A 14,219-nucleotide genomic window follows, 5' to 3' on the forward strand; every position below is an offset into this window, starting at 1 on the left:
AAACAATGAAATGCACTGGTTATTTAAAGTACTTTCTTTCATGGCGGAAGAATACAACGTTAGTGATGTTGTGTGGAACTTGTAGTGAAAATCAACGCAGACTTGTGTGTACGAATGAGGCCAATTCGATTGTGGAATTCAGGGACAGAATTTGTGAAACCTTTCGGTAATTTGGACCATAAAGTGAATATAAATATGAGTTTGGTGATCAATCCCTGTTTGTTAGGACATTTAATCAAAAATACTGAGAGCAAGTTAAATCAAACATTTCTGTTGGAGGAAAGAAGGGAATAACACACATACACGCCGGAACAACATGGCGGAGGCGGTTAATTTGTGTATAGACTTTTTTCTACAGTCCAAGTTTTTGCAATCTTTGAAGAAAGTATTTCTGCTTTCTGCCGAACTTGTGGTTTAACCGATATACCAGGTACACATGTGCTTAGTATCGTGCAATATAGTGTTTGCATTATTACGTAAGAGTGGAAAGTCGACGAGACTGACTTGGGGATCGCTGTATTTGTACAATGTATTAATATTCCAATGCGTCAGTCAATAATTACCGGACAGCCCCGCGGAATGTCTATCGATACGTCCCGAAGTAATGAATCTACAGCCACTTGAGGGCTGTAAATCGATCAGCACTTGTCATCATCAATTCCTGAGCCTTGTTGGTAACTGGACAACTGGACCCCGATACAACTAGACCCCAGACAACTGGACCCCCTCATACGTGACGGGGGTTAACCCGTGACGGCACTGACGGGATGAGTTGTCCAGATCTGTAAATAAATCGATCTGATAATTAACAATGGAGTACATTTCCAATGAAATGGCTATTTGCACGTAATGGTGATCGGCGGTACAACTCGCTCAGACCGGTTTAGAGGTACCGAGATGTGTTAAATTTTATCAATTTATTTATCAAAGTCATGATAAACGAAACAGATCTAGACAACTCGTTCCTTCACATATACAGGGGTCCAGTTGTCTAGAAACCTCCTTGCTGGCTGTGGGTGCACCACTCATATGCACTTTTATTCGCCATAAATCTCTCTCACCAGTCATCTTCGCCAGCTCACCCTTACTTCTCCCACTCCCATTCCTTCAAATCATCACTCCATTGTCTCTGCGGACATCCCCTTCCCTTCCTCTTGCTCCTTCAATCATGGCAACCAGACCATCTGTGACCATCGCATTTCTACCCTCTTTTCTTATTTGATGGCCATAAAATTTCATTTTCCATCTCTCAACCATATCAACCATTGTCTCTATTTACTGTCCACCCAAATTTTCTCTGACCAACTGCAGCACATATACATTTGTCTTCTTCTTTCCTTTCCATGAAATATCAAGCAACCGTCTGTCTCAAATGCTGCCAGTTTCTTCTCATTTATCTTGCTCAATATCCACCTTTTGCACCCATGTTGAATTAACTATCGCTCTGAGCAATTCGAGTTTATTTACCATTTTTAAGCCTTTAGCCTTCCAAATTGTATTCAGCTTTGCAAACGCAGACGTTGCTTGTCCAATGCAGTCAATCACCTCTTTTTCAGACTTAGCATTTTCCGTAATTGTAGCGCCTAGATACTTGAATATCTTCACTTGCTCTAATTGGTATTCTTCAATATGTATGATTGCTTGCTGAGATTCACAGTTCGCTCCTACAACCATCACTTTGCTTTTCTCCTTGCTTATTTTCATACCATATTTCTTTGAGGTTTTATCAAGTCAGTTAGTGAACTCTTGTAATTCACTTTCTGTGGCTGCCATCAATTCTATATCATCTGCAAATCTCAAGTCACATATCTTCATTCCACCACAACCAATTCCTCCTTCAAAGTCATCCAGTGCATTAGTCATTATTCTTTCATGAAAAAGATTAAATAAAGTTGGTGATAATATGCAACTTTGCCTCACTCCAACTGTAGCTTGGAGCCAGTCTTTGTATTGATTGCCAACAATAACTTTTGTTTTGGCATTTACATACAACTTTTGTATTGGGTTAGTCATATGTGTTCCAATGTTGTACTTTTTCATTGTGTGCCACAAAACTTCATGTGCAACATGATCAAATGCCTTCTTAAAGTCAATGAAGTTGTGAAAAATTACGATCAGTACTATTTATTATTAATTTCATCCCAATTAATCGGAAGCTGGACGTTTCGGTTCTGGCCCATTCGGCCCTTGTAAATAATAGACGATGCGGTTGAGGTTTTGGACGTTACGGTCATAGGGTATTAATTTCATAATTAATTTAAATTTAATTTAGCATATTTTACTTATCATTACATACATTGCTACTACCTGTCCATATAAATAGCTACATTTTTACATTCTGCCAAACGTTATGAATTCATTCACGAACATCACCATAGAAACACATTCCAACAATGTCCAAGGTCAATGTCTTTGACATGTTAAGTAATATGTATTCTGTAATAAAAAATGACATTGTCAAGCTATCATAAAACCACTCATGCATTCGTCTGTCCACCTCTGTATCTCAGACATGCCTGAACCAATTACATTCAGACTTCATATACATGTATGCATCATATTTTATATCAAAATCAATCATTTCTGTCATTTTGAAAATCAATCTCGGTTGTGCATGGACAGATTTTGTTCAAATATTGTACATATATTGAATATAATTGGATCTATATGACCTCATTTTTTTTTCAGATTGGATTCAAATGATTGGTGGGCACTTTGTATTAATGTATGCTGTTTCTGAGCCATATCTCTGACATGGAGTAACAGATCATAATCAAACTACATACACTTCTTGTCACAGATACACTTGACACTTCAATTAAAGATGATTGAATTACAGGAATGTTAAAGATCATCAAAATCACTTTCCTTCTAGACACAGATTTCAGTCAGGGGTGCATGGACAGATATACAGTAGTTTAAAATTGGTACATACAAGTACAACGAACATTTTGCAGCTACCCTGTCTGTGTGTCAGTATGTCTGTATGTATGTATGTATGTATGTCACTTTTTTTGTTCCATCGTTATCTCAAGAACCACTAATCAAATTTTGATGAAACTTGTTACATAGATGCACTGGGCCAATGCACAGATTTGTTATGTTTTGGTAAAAATCTATGCATATTTATTACCTAATTTGCATGATAATTAATATTCATGACTGTTCCACTGATATCTAAAGAACCAGTCATTTGATTTTGATGAAACTTGGTACATAGTTGCTCTGAACTTGTGTGCAGATTTGATTAGTTTTAGGTAAAAATCTGTGTATATTAATTAGTTAATTTGCATAACGATAAGTCAATTTTCAGCTTTTCCACTGATATCTCAAGTACTAATCATCAAATTTCAATGAAACTTGGTACACAAATGGCATAGAACACTGCACAGACCTGGTATTTTTTAGGGTAATATCAGTACATATTACTGTAAAATCTGTATTAGAAGCCGCGGCTTCTATTAAAATGGTACAATGCAACAGAGGGGATGCGGCTTCTATTAGAGCATCTACACATATGAGAAATGATGAACTTTTGGTTCTCAATTATTCAAATAGAATGGATGCGACTTCTATTAGGGATGCGGCTTCTAATACAGATTTTACGGTAATTACCTAATTTGCATAATTAATCAATTTTCAGCTTTTGATATCTCAAGTAGTAATCATCACATCCCAATGAAACTGTGTACCGTACATAGATACTCTAGGACTATGCAGAGATCCATTATTTTGGAGTAAATATTTGTGCATATTAATCACCTAATTTGCATAATTAGTTAATTTTCAGCTTTTACACTGATATATCAAGTATGAATTATCACATTTCAATGAAACTTGGGACATAAATCCTGTAGGACTATGCAGAGACCTGATTTATTTTTGGGGTTAATAATTATCTAATTTGCCTAACTAACCAATTTTCAACTTTACTGATATCTCAAATACTACTCATATCTCAATAACATTTGGTCCATATATGTAATAGACAGACCTGATTAATTTGGGGTTAAAATCTGTACATATTAATTGCCTAATTTGCATAATTAAATCAATTTTAAGCTTTCACATTGATATCTACAGTACTAATTATTCAATTTCAATGAAACTTTGTACATAGATGCTCTAGTTCAATGTGCAAACCTGATTAGTTTTAGGTTAAAATCTATTATTCCCATAATTAGCATAATAATATATAATTTTTTGGTTCTAATCACATTTCAATGAAACTTGGTACATGGATGGTCTGTTACATTGTCTCTTGTCTTCAATACTCTCAGCACACAGGAGTTCTTTCTAAGTTTTCTTTGATTTTGAGATTGAATTCAAAATAAGCGACTGGCTTACATTTTGTATTAACGAATGACATTCCAGACTGACTTACCTTGACTGATTCACTATTGCTAGGTTCACATTAAGGGATGTCGGCACGTACCAATATTGTTAATCCTTTTTGTTTGTTTGCTGACTCGGTCACCAGTCTCAGCACGTGCCGAGATCTCAGAACGTGCCGAGATCTCAGAACGTGAACATCATTATCATTGCAATCGAATGTAACACTTATATTATACTTCATATAAACAAACATTTATTTCATGTTCTGATTCACCATGACTGATTCATTACAGTTTTGTTCATTGTTGCACACCTGGAACTGTGTAATAAATAATTACATCATTTGATTACTCTTAAACATTCCTATTACTGTTTAAATTACGATATAACTGACATTCATGATAAAATATTTTTGTTTTTCACTGCAGGTCTAATGGAACTAATAATCATCACACATAATGTCATCTGAAGACAATATGGTTGGGCTTTCTAGTAGAGACGCTCTAAAGAAACTCCACACTGTCATTCAGGGAGAATTAAGATCCTACCAAAAGGAAAAGAACTGGAAATTGGAAGGAGTGCCTAGTCACTGTGGTGATTTATCATATCATCCGTACTCCACTTTGCACTGGACTAATGTCTCTATACTGTTCTTGTTTGCTGCCCTGATGTTGATTTCTTATGGGATTCTCAACAGTGCAAGGTATATGTCATCATCTTTTCAGTGTAATTCCTTTCTAGCTATATTGTGCAGCTGACAAATGTGTTGTTTATCTCATTGATTAAGTTGTATTTTGAATATACTTTTTAATACTATACAGTATTTACACTATTAGAAGCACATCTCTAAATAAAAGTACATGTAAAGCAAAATTTACATTTATTTTTCTCAGGATTATTAAAATATGACTTATTTGGATCATATGTCATGTAAGACTACACTGGTTCTGCAAATTGTAGTGAATTTAAACTATGAGATAATGGATTTGACGGTACATTCATGTATAAATTTTGTCTATTACTAGTATTACATAATGTATATTGTACACATACACTATACATATATTTTCACCATATGAACATGAAAAATACTTTATGATTTACAAACCAAAAGAAGAATTATAATTTCTTTACGGCTATAAAAAAGATTATTATTAATATATTAAAATACTTGGGGATTTTTGTTAATTAATATGTTTTGTTCATTTCCAGTAATTACCAGCTGGTTGTGGAAGCTGTTATTATACTGATTTTACTTGTAATACATATATATATTAACTATAGTGACGACAGATTGCGAAAAAAAGAAATGCAATACCAAGCTGAACAACTACTTAGAAAATTACAAGGTAAATATATTCATTTTAAGGATGTTATATTATTCTTTAGAGTTGAGTTTTTTCTTCCTTCTATTCATTGTTTATACAAATATATATGTGATTTTAGTCCAGTTTTAGATGAGGTTTTGGATTCCATCCGTCTGACAAGTCCCAAGCATGCAATGACCGATCACATTCAAACTTAACACACAGACCATATATGATGACTCACATTATGCACATCAATTATTTCATTACCATTTGAACAAATATGGCTGATTGGTCCTCAAAATTTGCTAGATTCTGATACTTGTGTCTGCTGTTGAATTTGTTGAATTGACAGCTATTTTGCCAATAAACCTGAAATATAAACATGTCCAGAACTTGTCTTCCTAGATGAACAGAGTGATTCCATTCAAACTTTGTTTCATGATCATGCATATTGAGTTATAAGTACATGTCATTTTTTTGATATTTGTTTTGTACGTGTATTTGTTATTTTCAATGTCTAATTATGTAAAAATTTCCACACATTGCCTCAAAATATAAAAAGTACCAGGAAATAACTCAGACACCCTGCAACCTTATTCTGACTCACATTTTCCAGATAGACAACTAAATTTTGTTACAAACATTGAAAAATGTCTGTATTGTGCATCACAGGTCATCCCGAGGTCATCGTGTAAACAAAGCATGGGAACAAAACAGATAGAAGTTTGAGAAATACAACTTCAAAATGTGATTCCTGACGCCAATTCATCAATTCAAATTATGGCAAAAAACAATCTGTTAGATTCTAGAAATTCACTTGGCTGGATCATAACGCCAACAAGAAGAATAACTACAGACAGAATAACTGTTTTCTCTCATTTTCACTACTGCTTGTGTTGAAATTCAATGCCATTATTATTGATTTCTTGTCCTGTCGTTTTAATTTTGACAACTCATTGAAAACAAACTACATGCTCCAATTTTGTGGTTTGCAATGAATAAAAGTCACACTAAACTAAATTTAAAATATTACTTCAGGGTGTATCACCTCCTGTGCGACCTGGGATGTGAAATTATACCCAGATTTGAGTACACCGCAGTCAAGATCAATATCATTGCAGTGGACATTCAGGGACAACTGTCTTGTCAATTTACCTTGCAATCTACTTGTCAGTGGTGATACTATTGCACTACGTCCTGGTCAGCTTGTACCTGTCAGAGTTAGAGAGGCAAAGGTGAGAGAATCGTATTGTGTTTCGTTAGAAGCTTTAATTCGCCTTGTACAGTATCATGATTCCCTGGGGGCATTCTTTATTATTGTCATAAATCATCACTATCAGAATTGGACAAATTTACCATAGTTAATTTGGGGGGCTTTTGGTTGAAATGAAATGACTAGCAAATATAAGTTTTTATTATTGTGTTATTATGTAAAGCTAAGATGTCATAAAAGCCGCTAATTCTGGTTAGTTTTTTGTCCCCGTTCGGACATAGTCCGAAAACGGGGACTTATGGTTTGCCCTGTGTGCGTCCATGCGTTCGTGCATCCGTTCAAACTTCACTCATACATCAAACATTATATGGGACATATGCACATGCATTTTTTTCATGATCCAATTAACGATAGCCGAATAGCGGCCATTTTAAGGCCGAAAATGCATCAAAATTGCACATTTTCACCATTCCGGACCCGGATCTCAGTTATGCATGGACGGATTTTGTTCAGATTTAGTACAATGTGTTGTACATATGCAGGTGCATTTTGGATCAAGTGGTCTGAGATTTCGGTCATGATCTGCTTTGAATGTATATGTCTCTCAAATATGAACGGAACGGGGACGTGTCATTGACAATGACTTATATAATATAGAATAGGGATAGGAACTGCTTTATTTCATGCATCAGACTACATTTGTAATGGTGTTACATGTCGCCTGATACAAATGTAGTGTTGTTGGTATAGGATAATGGCAGAATAAACAAAAAGTTGACTGTGTGAAACCTTTTATGTTTTGTGTGTTTGTGTGTCAGTAAAAGGGGAATATACATGTACAAAGATTCATTTCATACTTGTTACTTTGGCTGATGTTATTTCACAATAAATAGGATTTGTTATCCTTACCTTTGAAATAATTTAGTATGAAATTTACCATTAAACTGATAAAAATAGCACTGTTATACATATCATTAGCTCAGAAAAAAATAAAAACATTTCTGGTTGATTTGCTTTCCAAAATCAGATTTATTTCAAAATTGTGGTTGTTCCTGAAAATTGAATTTTATCTTTTCTCTATTTTTGGATAGTTCTGACAAACTAAAAAAATTCAAAGTCATTGGGAAGTTACTTGCTAGATTGTTCTTGATTAGCTACACAACTCCAACACCTAACACTCAGAGAGCAACTTATTTGTTGACAGTTTTTTTTGACATATAAAAATTCCACGAAGATGATTATTTTTTTTCTGGGCGTTAATGATGATGAGGTAGAGTAAAGAATGAATGGTAACTCTCATACTTGCCAATTGTAGCCTTCTGATGGTAATGTCAGTGTTGAACTTGAAGTTGGTGAAATGTACAACCCATGTCCTGAGGATGCCATGGAGGAAATCGAGGAAGCCGTGGCCCATGAACCGATGAAAGCTACACAGTTTATTGTATTAGAGACGCCCTATGCTGAGACACTCAGGTAAGTTATCTTGTGGGATACGTGCACATTTGTGAAAAAAATAACAGCCGTTTCCAGTGCAGCTGATTGCCATGGATTAGAATAACAATATAATCAGGCTATGCACCATAATATAAAGTTGTTATCTGAAGAGTCTGGATGGAAATATTGATAATTACTAATACAATTAATTGTCTGAAAAATATATATTGCATAAAATCATTTAGATTCACCATAGTGGGTGGGTGGTGAGTTTTTTTCAATGGATGATTTATAGACTACTCTACTATTATAAACACTAACAACCATCACTCTTGTTATACCTAATAAACAAAATCATTGTTGCTCCACTGAAAATACAATGAAATGCATGTCAAATACATTGATTACTGTAAAATACTTTATTTTCGCTTGGAATGAAATTTTGCTGAAAGATTCAGTGAACATAAAATCCAGCGTATATACCTTTTTATCTATATTTTACATTCAGTTCGTCAGAAATCAGCGAAAAATAAATTCCATACAGAACACCCAAAATATCTTTTCAGCGAAAATTAATTCCAGCTAAAATAAAGTATTTTACAGTACATAATATTCAAATGACGACTGTTAGACTAGTATGATTGCTTCTTTACTGTTTAAAGCAGTGTATTTCTAAATGTGCAATAAAATTGCATTCACGATTCATCCAGATTGCAGGTTCTGATTTATATTGTGTTTGGAGGTCTCCTTCACATAACTGAATACAATGACTGCTGGAGTAAGCTAAATCCTGTCCACTCTCATATTGTAATGGTGTCTAAAAACCTGTTTTCTGCATTTGAATAGCTTTGTCGTAAATGAACCCTTTAAATGTGAATACCACTTTTTATATTTTATATTTGTTGTATTAGAACATGTGAGACAGAGAAGTGTGTTTTGGTTTGATTTCAGAAATACCAATTCACGTATATTTATGCTGTCCTTGTGTATGTCACAGAGGCGTGTCTTTTGTCAAAATAAATTACAACTCCTCAAGGTCCTTTATAGTCAAGTGATCGCTCAATTATTTTGTGAATGAAAATGTGACAGTATTTGACAGCAATTTTTCAAGAAATATTTGTAAAAAGGGGAATGTATAAAAAAAAAAAGGCCTGTACATATATAATATGGTTTCATTAAATTTCATCTTTCATCACATGGTCATGCACTGGTCACATCAGACAGGTGGCTCTTTTTTTACAAGCCCTTGTTGATTGTATTTTAATGACCAGTATACAATAAATAGCTTTTAGTTTACAATAGTAGTACAGTAAATAGCTGTTATACATGTAGCTGTGTTCTGATATAGCAACAGTAACTGTAATTTAGTTCCATTGTTCTCTCTATATCAGTGTCATATCGATGTACTGTAAAATACTTTTCATTTTAGCTGGAATTAATTTTCGCTGAAAAGACTTTTTGCGGTGTATGGAATTTATTTTTCACTGATTTTTGACAAGTTTAATGTAAAATATAGAGAAAAGTTATATTCGCTGGATTTTATTTTCACTGAATCATTCCTTCAGCGAAAATTAATTCCAAGTGAAAATAAAGTATTTTACAGTATTCTGTAGTACACTTACTATAAATGCATTAAAATTGTATTCAATTTTACCACTTTGGAATTTAAAATAACATTTTTTCAGTAAAACAACGAGTTTCATTGTAATTTTATATATTCGCATGGATTTAATTTAGTCGATTTTAGATGAAAATAATGAAATTAAAACCCAGTACAAAGTATGAAATTTTGTTTTTACTTTTCTTGCAGGAAATGTTTATGGAACAGTATGAATAGACCATTAACTTTATTGCAGAATAAACAAATAGTGTGCAGTACTCTAATTGAGAGAAGAATTTTGCCGATTGTTTTTGTAAGTTTGATTTATTATGAAATTAAAAGAATACTGCACAAAGGCAGTGCGGTGATTGTATCAACTGCCACGTAGCGGTTGATGTGTTACTGTACTGCCTGAGTGCATACTTTGTGGTATTCTTGTGGTAGCCTTATACATCTTTCCCCTGCTTGTAATAATAATTTAATGAGAAATAACAGCCCAAAATGGCAACGAAAAACGTTTTGTGATGTGTGAACTTTCACATTCAGTGGCAGAATTATATTTCCTTCACACGCTGATAGCGCTTTTGCATCGGAAGTAAACAAAAAAATGTGTTTAAATGTGACATAAACGTGACGCACAAAGCTTGACAACAACACAAAGGTTAAGCTTGACAACAGAATATCTTTGTGAAAAAGATAAATCATTATGTTATGTATTAATTTATGGCCAGTTGAGATGCGATATCACAATTAGTGCTGCCTTGACGCACTAGTCAATATTCATCAGCTGACAAGAGAATGATTTTGTTACAACACCATGTATACATTACCAAAATCTATATAATTAAAAGGGCTGTCAAATATGTAGACAGTCAGAGTAAAGGTGTTTGGTTAGTTTTAAAATAAGTTAAGCTGACTTTAACTTGCACCATATGAACACTGGTGATTTAACTATATACATCTAGTCATAGACAACTTGCAGGTTTGTTCGATTACATTAGAATGCTTCTTGATCAAGTATATGTTCTGTTTCAGCTGTTATCTTTATTTGCTAATATACTACGCTATGTTAAGTTACCAGATGATATGGGACATTGGAGTACTATGATAATATTACTGCCAGTAAGTAATTGTTACTAGTGGTCTTCAATGGCCTGATAATAAGTATACGGTAGTTTATTATGTCAGTCGTATTTAGAAAGGAAAAATAGTTTTTGATTTTTAAAATAGACCTGCTTTACAATTTGACAAAATGGCCACAGATTTGATGTGCTATAATGTTACTATATTTGTTCTATTAGAAGCGTGTCACTACAAGAATTGCATATGAACTATAAATATCATTTATTGTATAGTGTACTAATAAAATATGATCTATTATGATCATAGACACATCTGTATACAACTTTTGTGCTACTAATTGAGGAATCCTCTTATATTGAGCACTAAAACTGAAAACTAGCCTGTTCATCCCTTCTTTTTTTTCAGTCTAATATTTGTAATCTATAAACTGTCAAAATATTGAGAAAACAAACTCTAGTTTATGAAAATATTCCAATTATGATTTTGTGTAATTGTTTACAACCGCCAGTATATGTATGTTTAATGTACATTGAATATTATTTATGACGCTTTTCTCTCGTTATATCTCGTTGATTCTCATGTGACTTTTATGTTCAGTAATCTGTTTTTTTTTTGTTTTTTTTCATGCTCGTGTTTTCTTCTCAGATCTACACCAGTTTACCTCTTTTACCTTTAGTCGTTCCCACTTTATGGATTGTTATCAATAGTTACGGTGTCGCGAGAATCCTGGCATGTTTTGAAAAGTCTAAACATTCTGTCAAGGTGAGTATAATCATGGACTGTATAAAAGCTTCTAACACTTGCAAGTTGCTGATTCAGAACTGGACTGCACTTCAATGTCAAATTATTAAACTTCCAAACATGCTTGCCTTGGTGTATGTAATGAATAATACCTATATGCATGCGATTCTAATTACATTGCGAATTCTTGCAAGAAAATTGAAGCTGTTAAAATCAACTGATTTTCCTGAAGTAGTACCGTTTCACCTGATGTGGGGTATAATGTTTAGCATATCTGTCCATCATCATAGAATTTGCTGGTTTGAACCCCAAAGGCTACATACCGGTACTTAGTAGTGAACAAAATATATGGCATTCAGTTGGAGAGAACATAAAACTGTCGGTCCTGTGTGCTGTTACTGTTCTTTCAGTACAATACAAATATCAGTATCCTTCTGGTATAACTAGAACTTACCCTTAAAAAAAGGTCCTGTGGAAGATAGGTATTTGGTCTTACAGGCTATCCACTATGAATAGCAATCAAATCAAATATAAAGCAATACCTAATACTTAATTTGAACTTCTGATTATGATGCGTTATTGCTACATTGACAATGTAGTTGTAAAGTGATAAAAATAAAAAAATAAAAAATTTAACAGTTTTCTGTGTCAATATGTTCATATTTTGATACATTGTATTTAAAATCATTTTCAGGCACAGGTTTTAGAAGCAATGGAAACTCTGGATGAACAAGAAACTCTTATTAAGGTAAAAGCCCCTAATGATGTGGATGATAATAGTGTTTAGAAAACCTTCTCTAGCGATACTTGTTATACGTGTACTGTAAATTACTTTATTTCAGCTGGAATTAATTTTTTTCTATGGAATTTATTTTCACTGATTATTGATGTGAAATAAAGGAAAAAAAGTATATTCGCTGGATTTTATTTCCACTGAAGCATCCCTTCAGCGAAAATAGTAAAAATAAATACCAAGCGAAAATAAAGTTTTCTACAGTAGTTCTTGGGTGATCATGCAGGATCTATAGTGATCAGTAAGCATCCTGATTGGAAAGTAGGAGAAATGTGTACATTCATAAAATTGAGTTTAAAATTTTATGACACAAAGAAAAGCTGCATGTGGAAACTAATCAACTTTCCATGCAAAATTGCACTATCTATAAAAACATTGCCAATTATAGAAATATTATTTATTACGCATGTCAAAAGAAAAGTATTCAACCATCATGATGGATTATTTCACTTCACTTTAACATTTTTATGTACTACTGTAAAATCTGTAATAAAAGCCGCGGCTTCTATTAAAATGGTACAATGCAACAGAGGAGATGCGGCTTCTATTAAAGCATCTACACATATGCGACCTGGTGAATTTTTGGGTCTCAATTGTTCAAAAAGAATGGGTGCGGCTTCTATTGGGGATGCTGCTTCTAATACAGATTTTACGGTAGTAATTTATATTTACCAAATTTACAAAGGACAACAAGTATTCAACCATCATGATGGATTATTTCACTTAGCTTGAACATTTCTTTGTACTAGTAATTTATATTTACCAAATGATTATTAGCATTGGTTATTTGCTTGTGTGATATTTCTCCACCTGCTAAATACTAAAATTTTAAAAAATGAACACCATCAAGGGATTCAGACAACTTGTTGCTATGGAAACACTCTGGAGAATTATTATTAACTATGTGTATTTGTATTTATTCAGCAAAATATAAGTTTCAAGACAGTCTGGCAACATTTTTCTCCTGTTCTGTTTGGGAAATCTACTACTTTGGCAAGAACAGCCAATATTATGCAAACACTTGGAACAATGACAGTAAGTAAGGGTCAGACCCATTTTTGCTTATCTATGGTGGAAAAAAAATAAAAATATAATTGTATGTACAAAGAATGAATGAAAACTGAAGATAGGGGACAGCTGCTAGAAACAATGAATATAATAATTTATGTAGACTGTTGTAGTTGGGAATCATTCTTTGGTAATTATTCTACATTTTCAGATGTTTTGGGCTTGGCCTATCATTGGTAGGGTCTGAACAGATAGTATTAAAAGGTGAATGAGAGAATTTTTATATTGGGGCCTTTTTTGGAATGTACATTTGGTTTAGTTCCAATTGAGGCTATGATGAAATAGTAATAATAACAATAGAACAAGCGTAATGAAAAATAAAATTGGACACATTTTTCTATTTTTTTTTTATTGTATTTTGTGGTTCATAATTAATTTCTACAAATTGATGGCTTGCGCAAACATAAACTGGTAAAGCCAAGTGAGACTTCTTTATCTGAAATGATAGTATAAAGCTGCTTTTTTTCATTCCTAGCACAACCTGTAATCTAATGTGACTATGAACGAAATTAATGTCTTTTTGTGGTCATATTTGGTATCAAATTTAAAAAATGAAACTACAATACAAACACTGCCAATGTGGCAATTGCCATGATTTATTTACAAGTAGATGTGACTTAGAGAGAACATTAGTTAAATGTT

General features: G+C 33.3%; 1 protein-coding gene across 1 annotated transcript in view; it reads left to right on the top strand.

Moving 5' to 3' along the window:
- Positions 1–64: 64 nt before the first annotated feature.
- The window catches only part of LOC102807395 (transmembrane protein 94-like), a 42,792-nt gene continuing 28,637 nt past the window's right edge, over positions 65–14,219 (top strand). Inside the window, exons 1-10 of the mRNA XM_085502414.1 lie at positions 65–430; positions 4,764–5,038; positions 5,548–5,684; positions 6,684–6,880; positions 8,174–8,331; positions 10,103–10,205; positions 10,928–11,014; positions 11,621–11,737; positions 12,411–12,464; positions 13,434–13,544. Coding sequence (XP_085358540.1) covers positions 4,794–5,038; positions 5,548–5,684; positions 6,684–6,880; positions 8,174–8,331; positions 10,103–10,205; positions 10,928–11,014; positions 11,621–11,737; positions 12,411–12,464; positions 13,434–13,544 — 1,209 coding nt within the window. The 5' untranslated portion in view covers positions 65–430; positions 4,764–4,793. The remainder of the gene's footprint in view (positions 431–4,763; positions 5,039–5,547; positions 5,685–6,683; positions 6,881–8,173; positions 8,332–10,102; positions 10,206–10,927; positions 11,015–11,620; positions 11,738–12,410; positions 12,465–13,433; positions 13,545–14,219) is intronic.

The sequence above is a fragment of the Saccoglossus kowalevskii genome, chromosome 8, assembly GCF_978046115.1.
Source record: "Saccoglossus kowalevskii chromosome 8, keSacKowa6.1, whole genome shotgun sequence".
NCBI lineage: Eukaryota > Metazoa > Hemichordata > Enteropneusta > Harrimaniidae > Saccoglossus > Saccoglossus kowalevskii.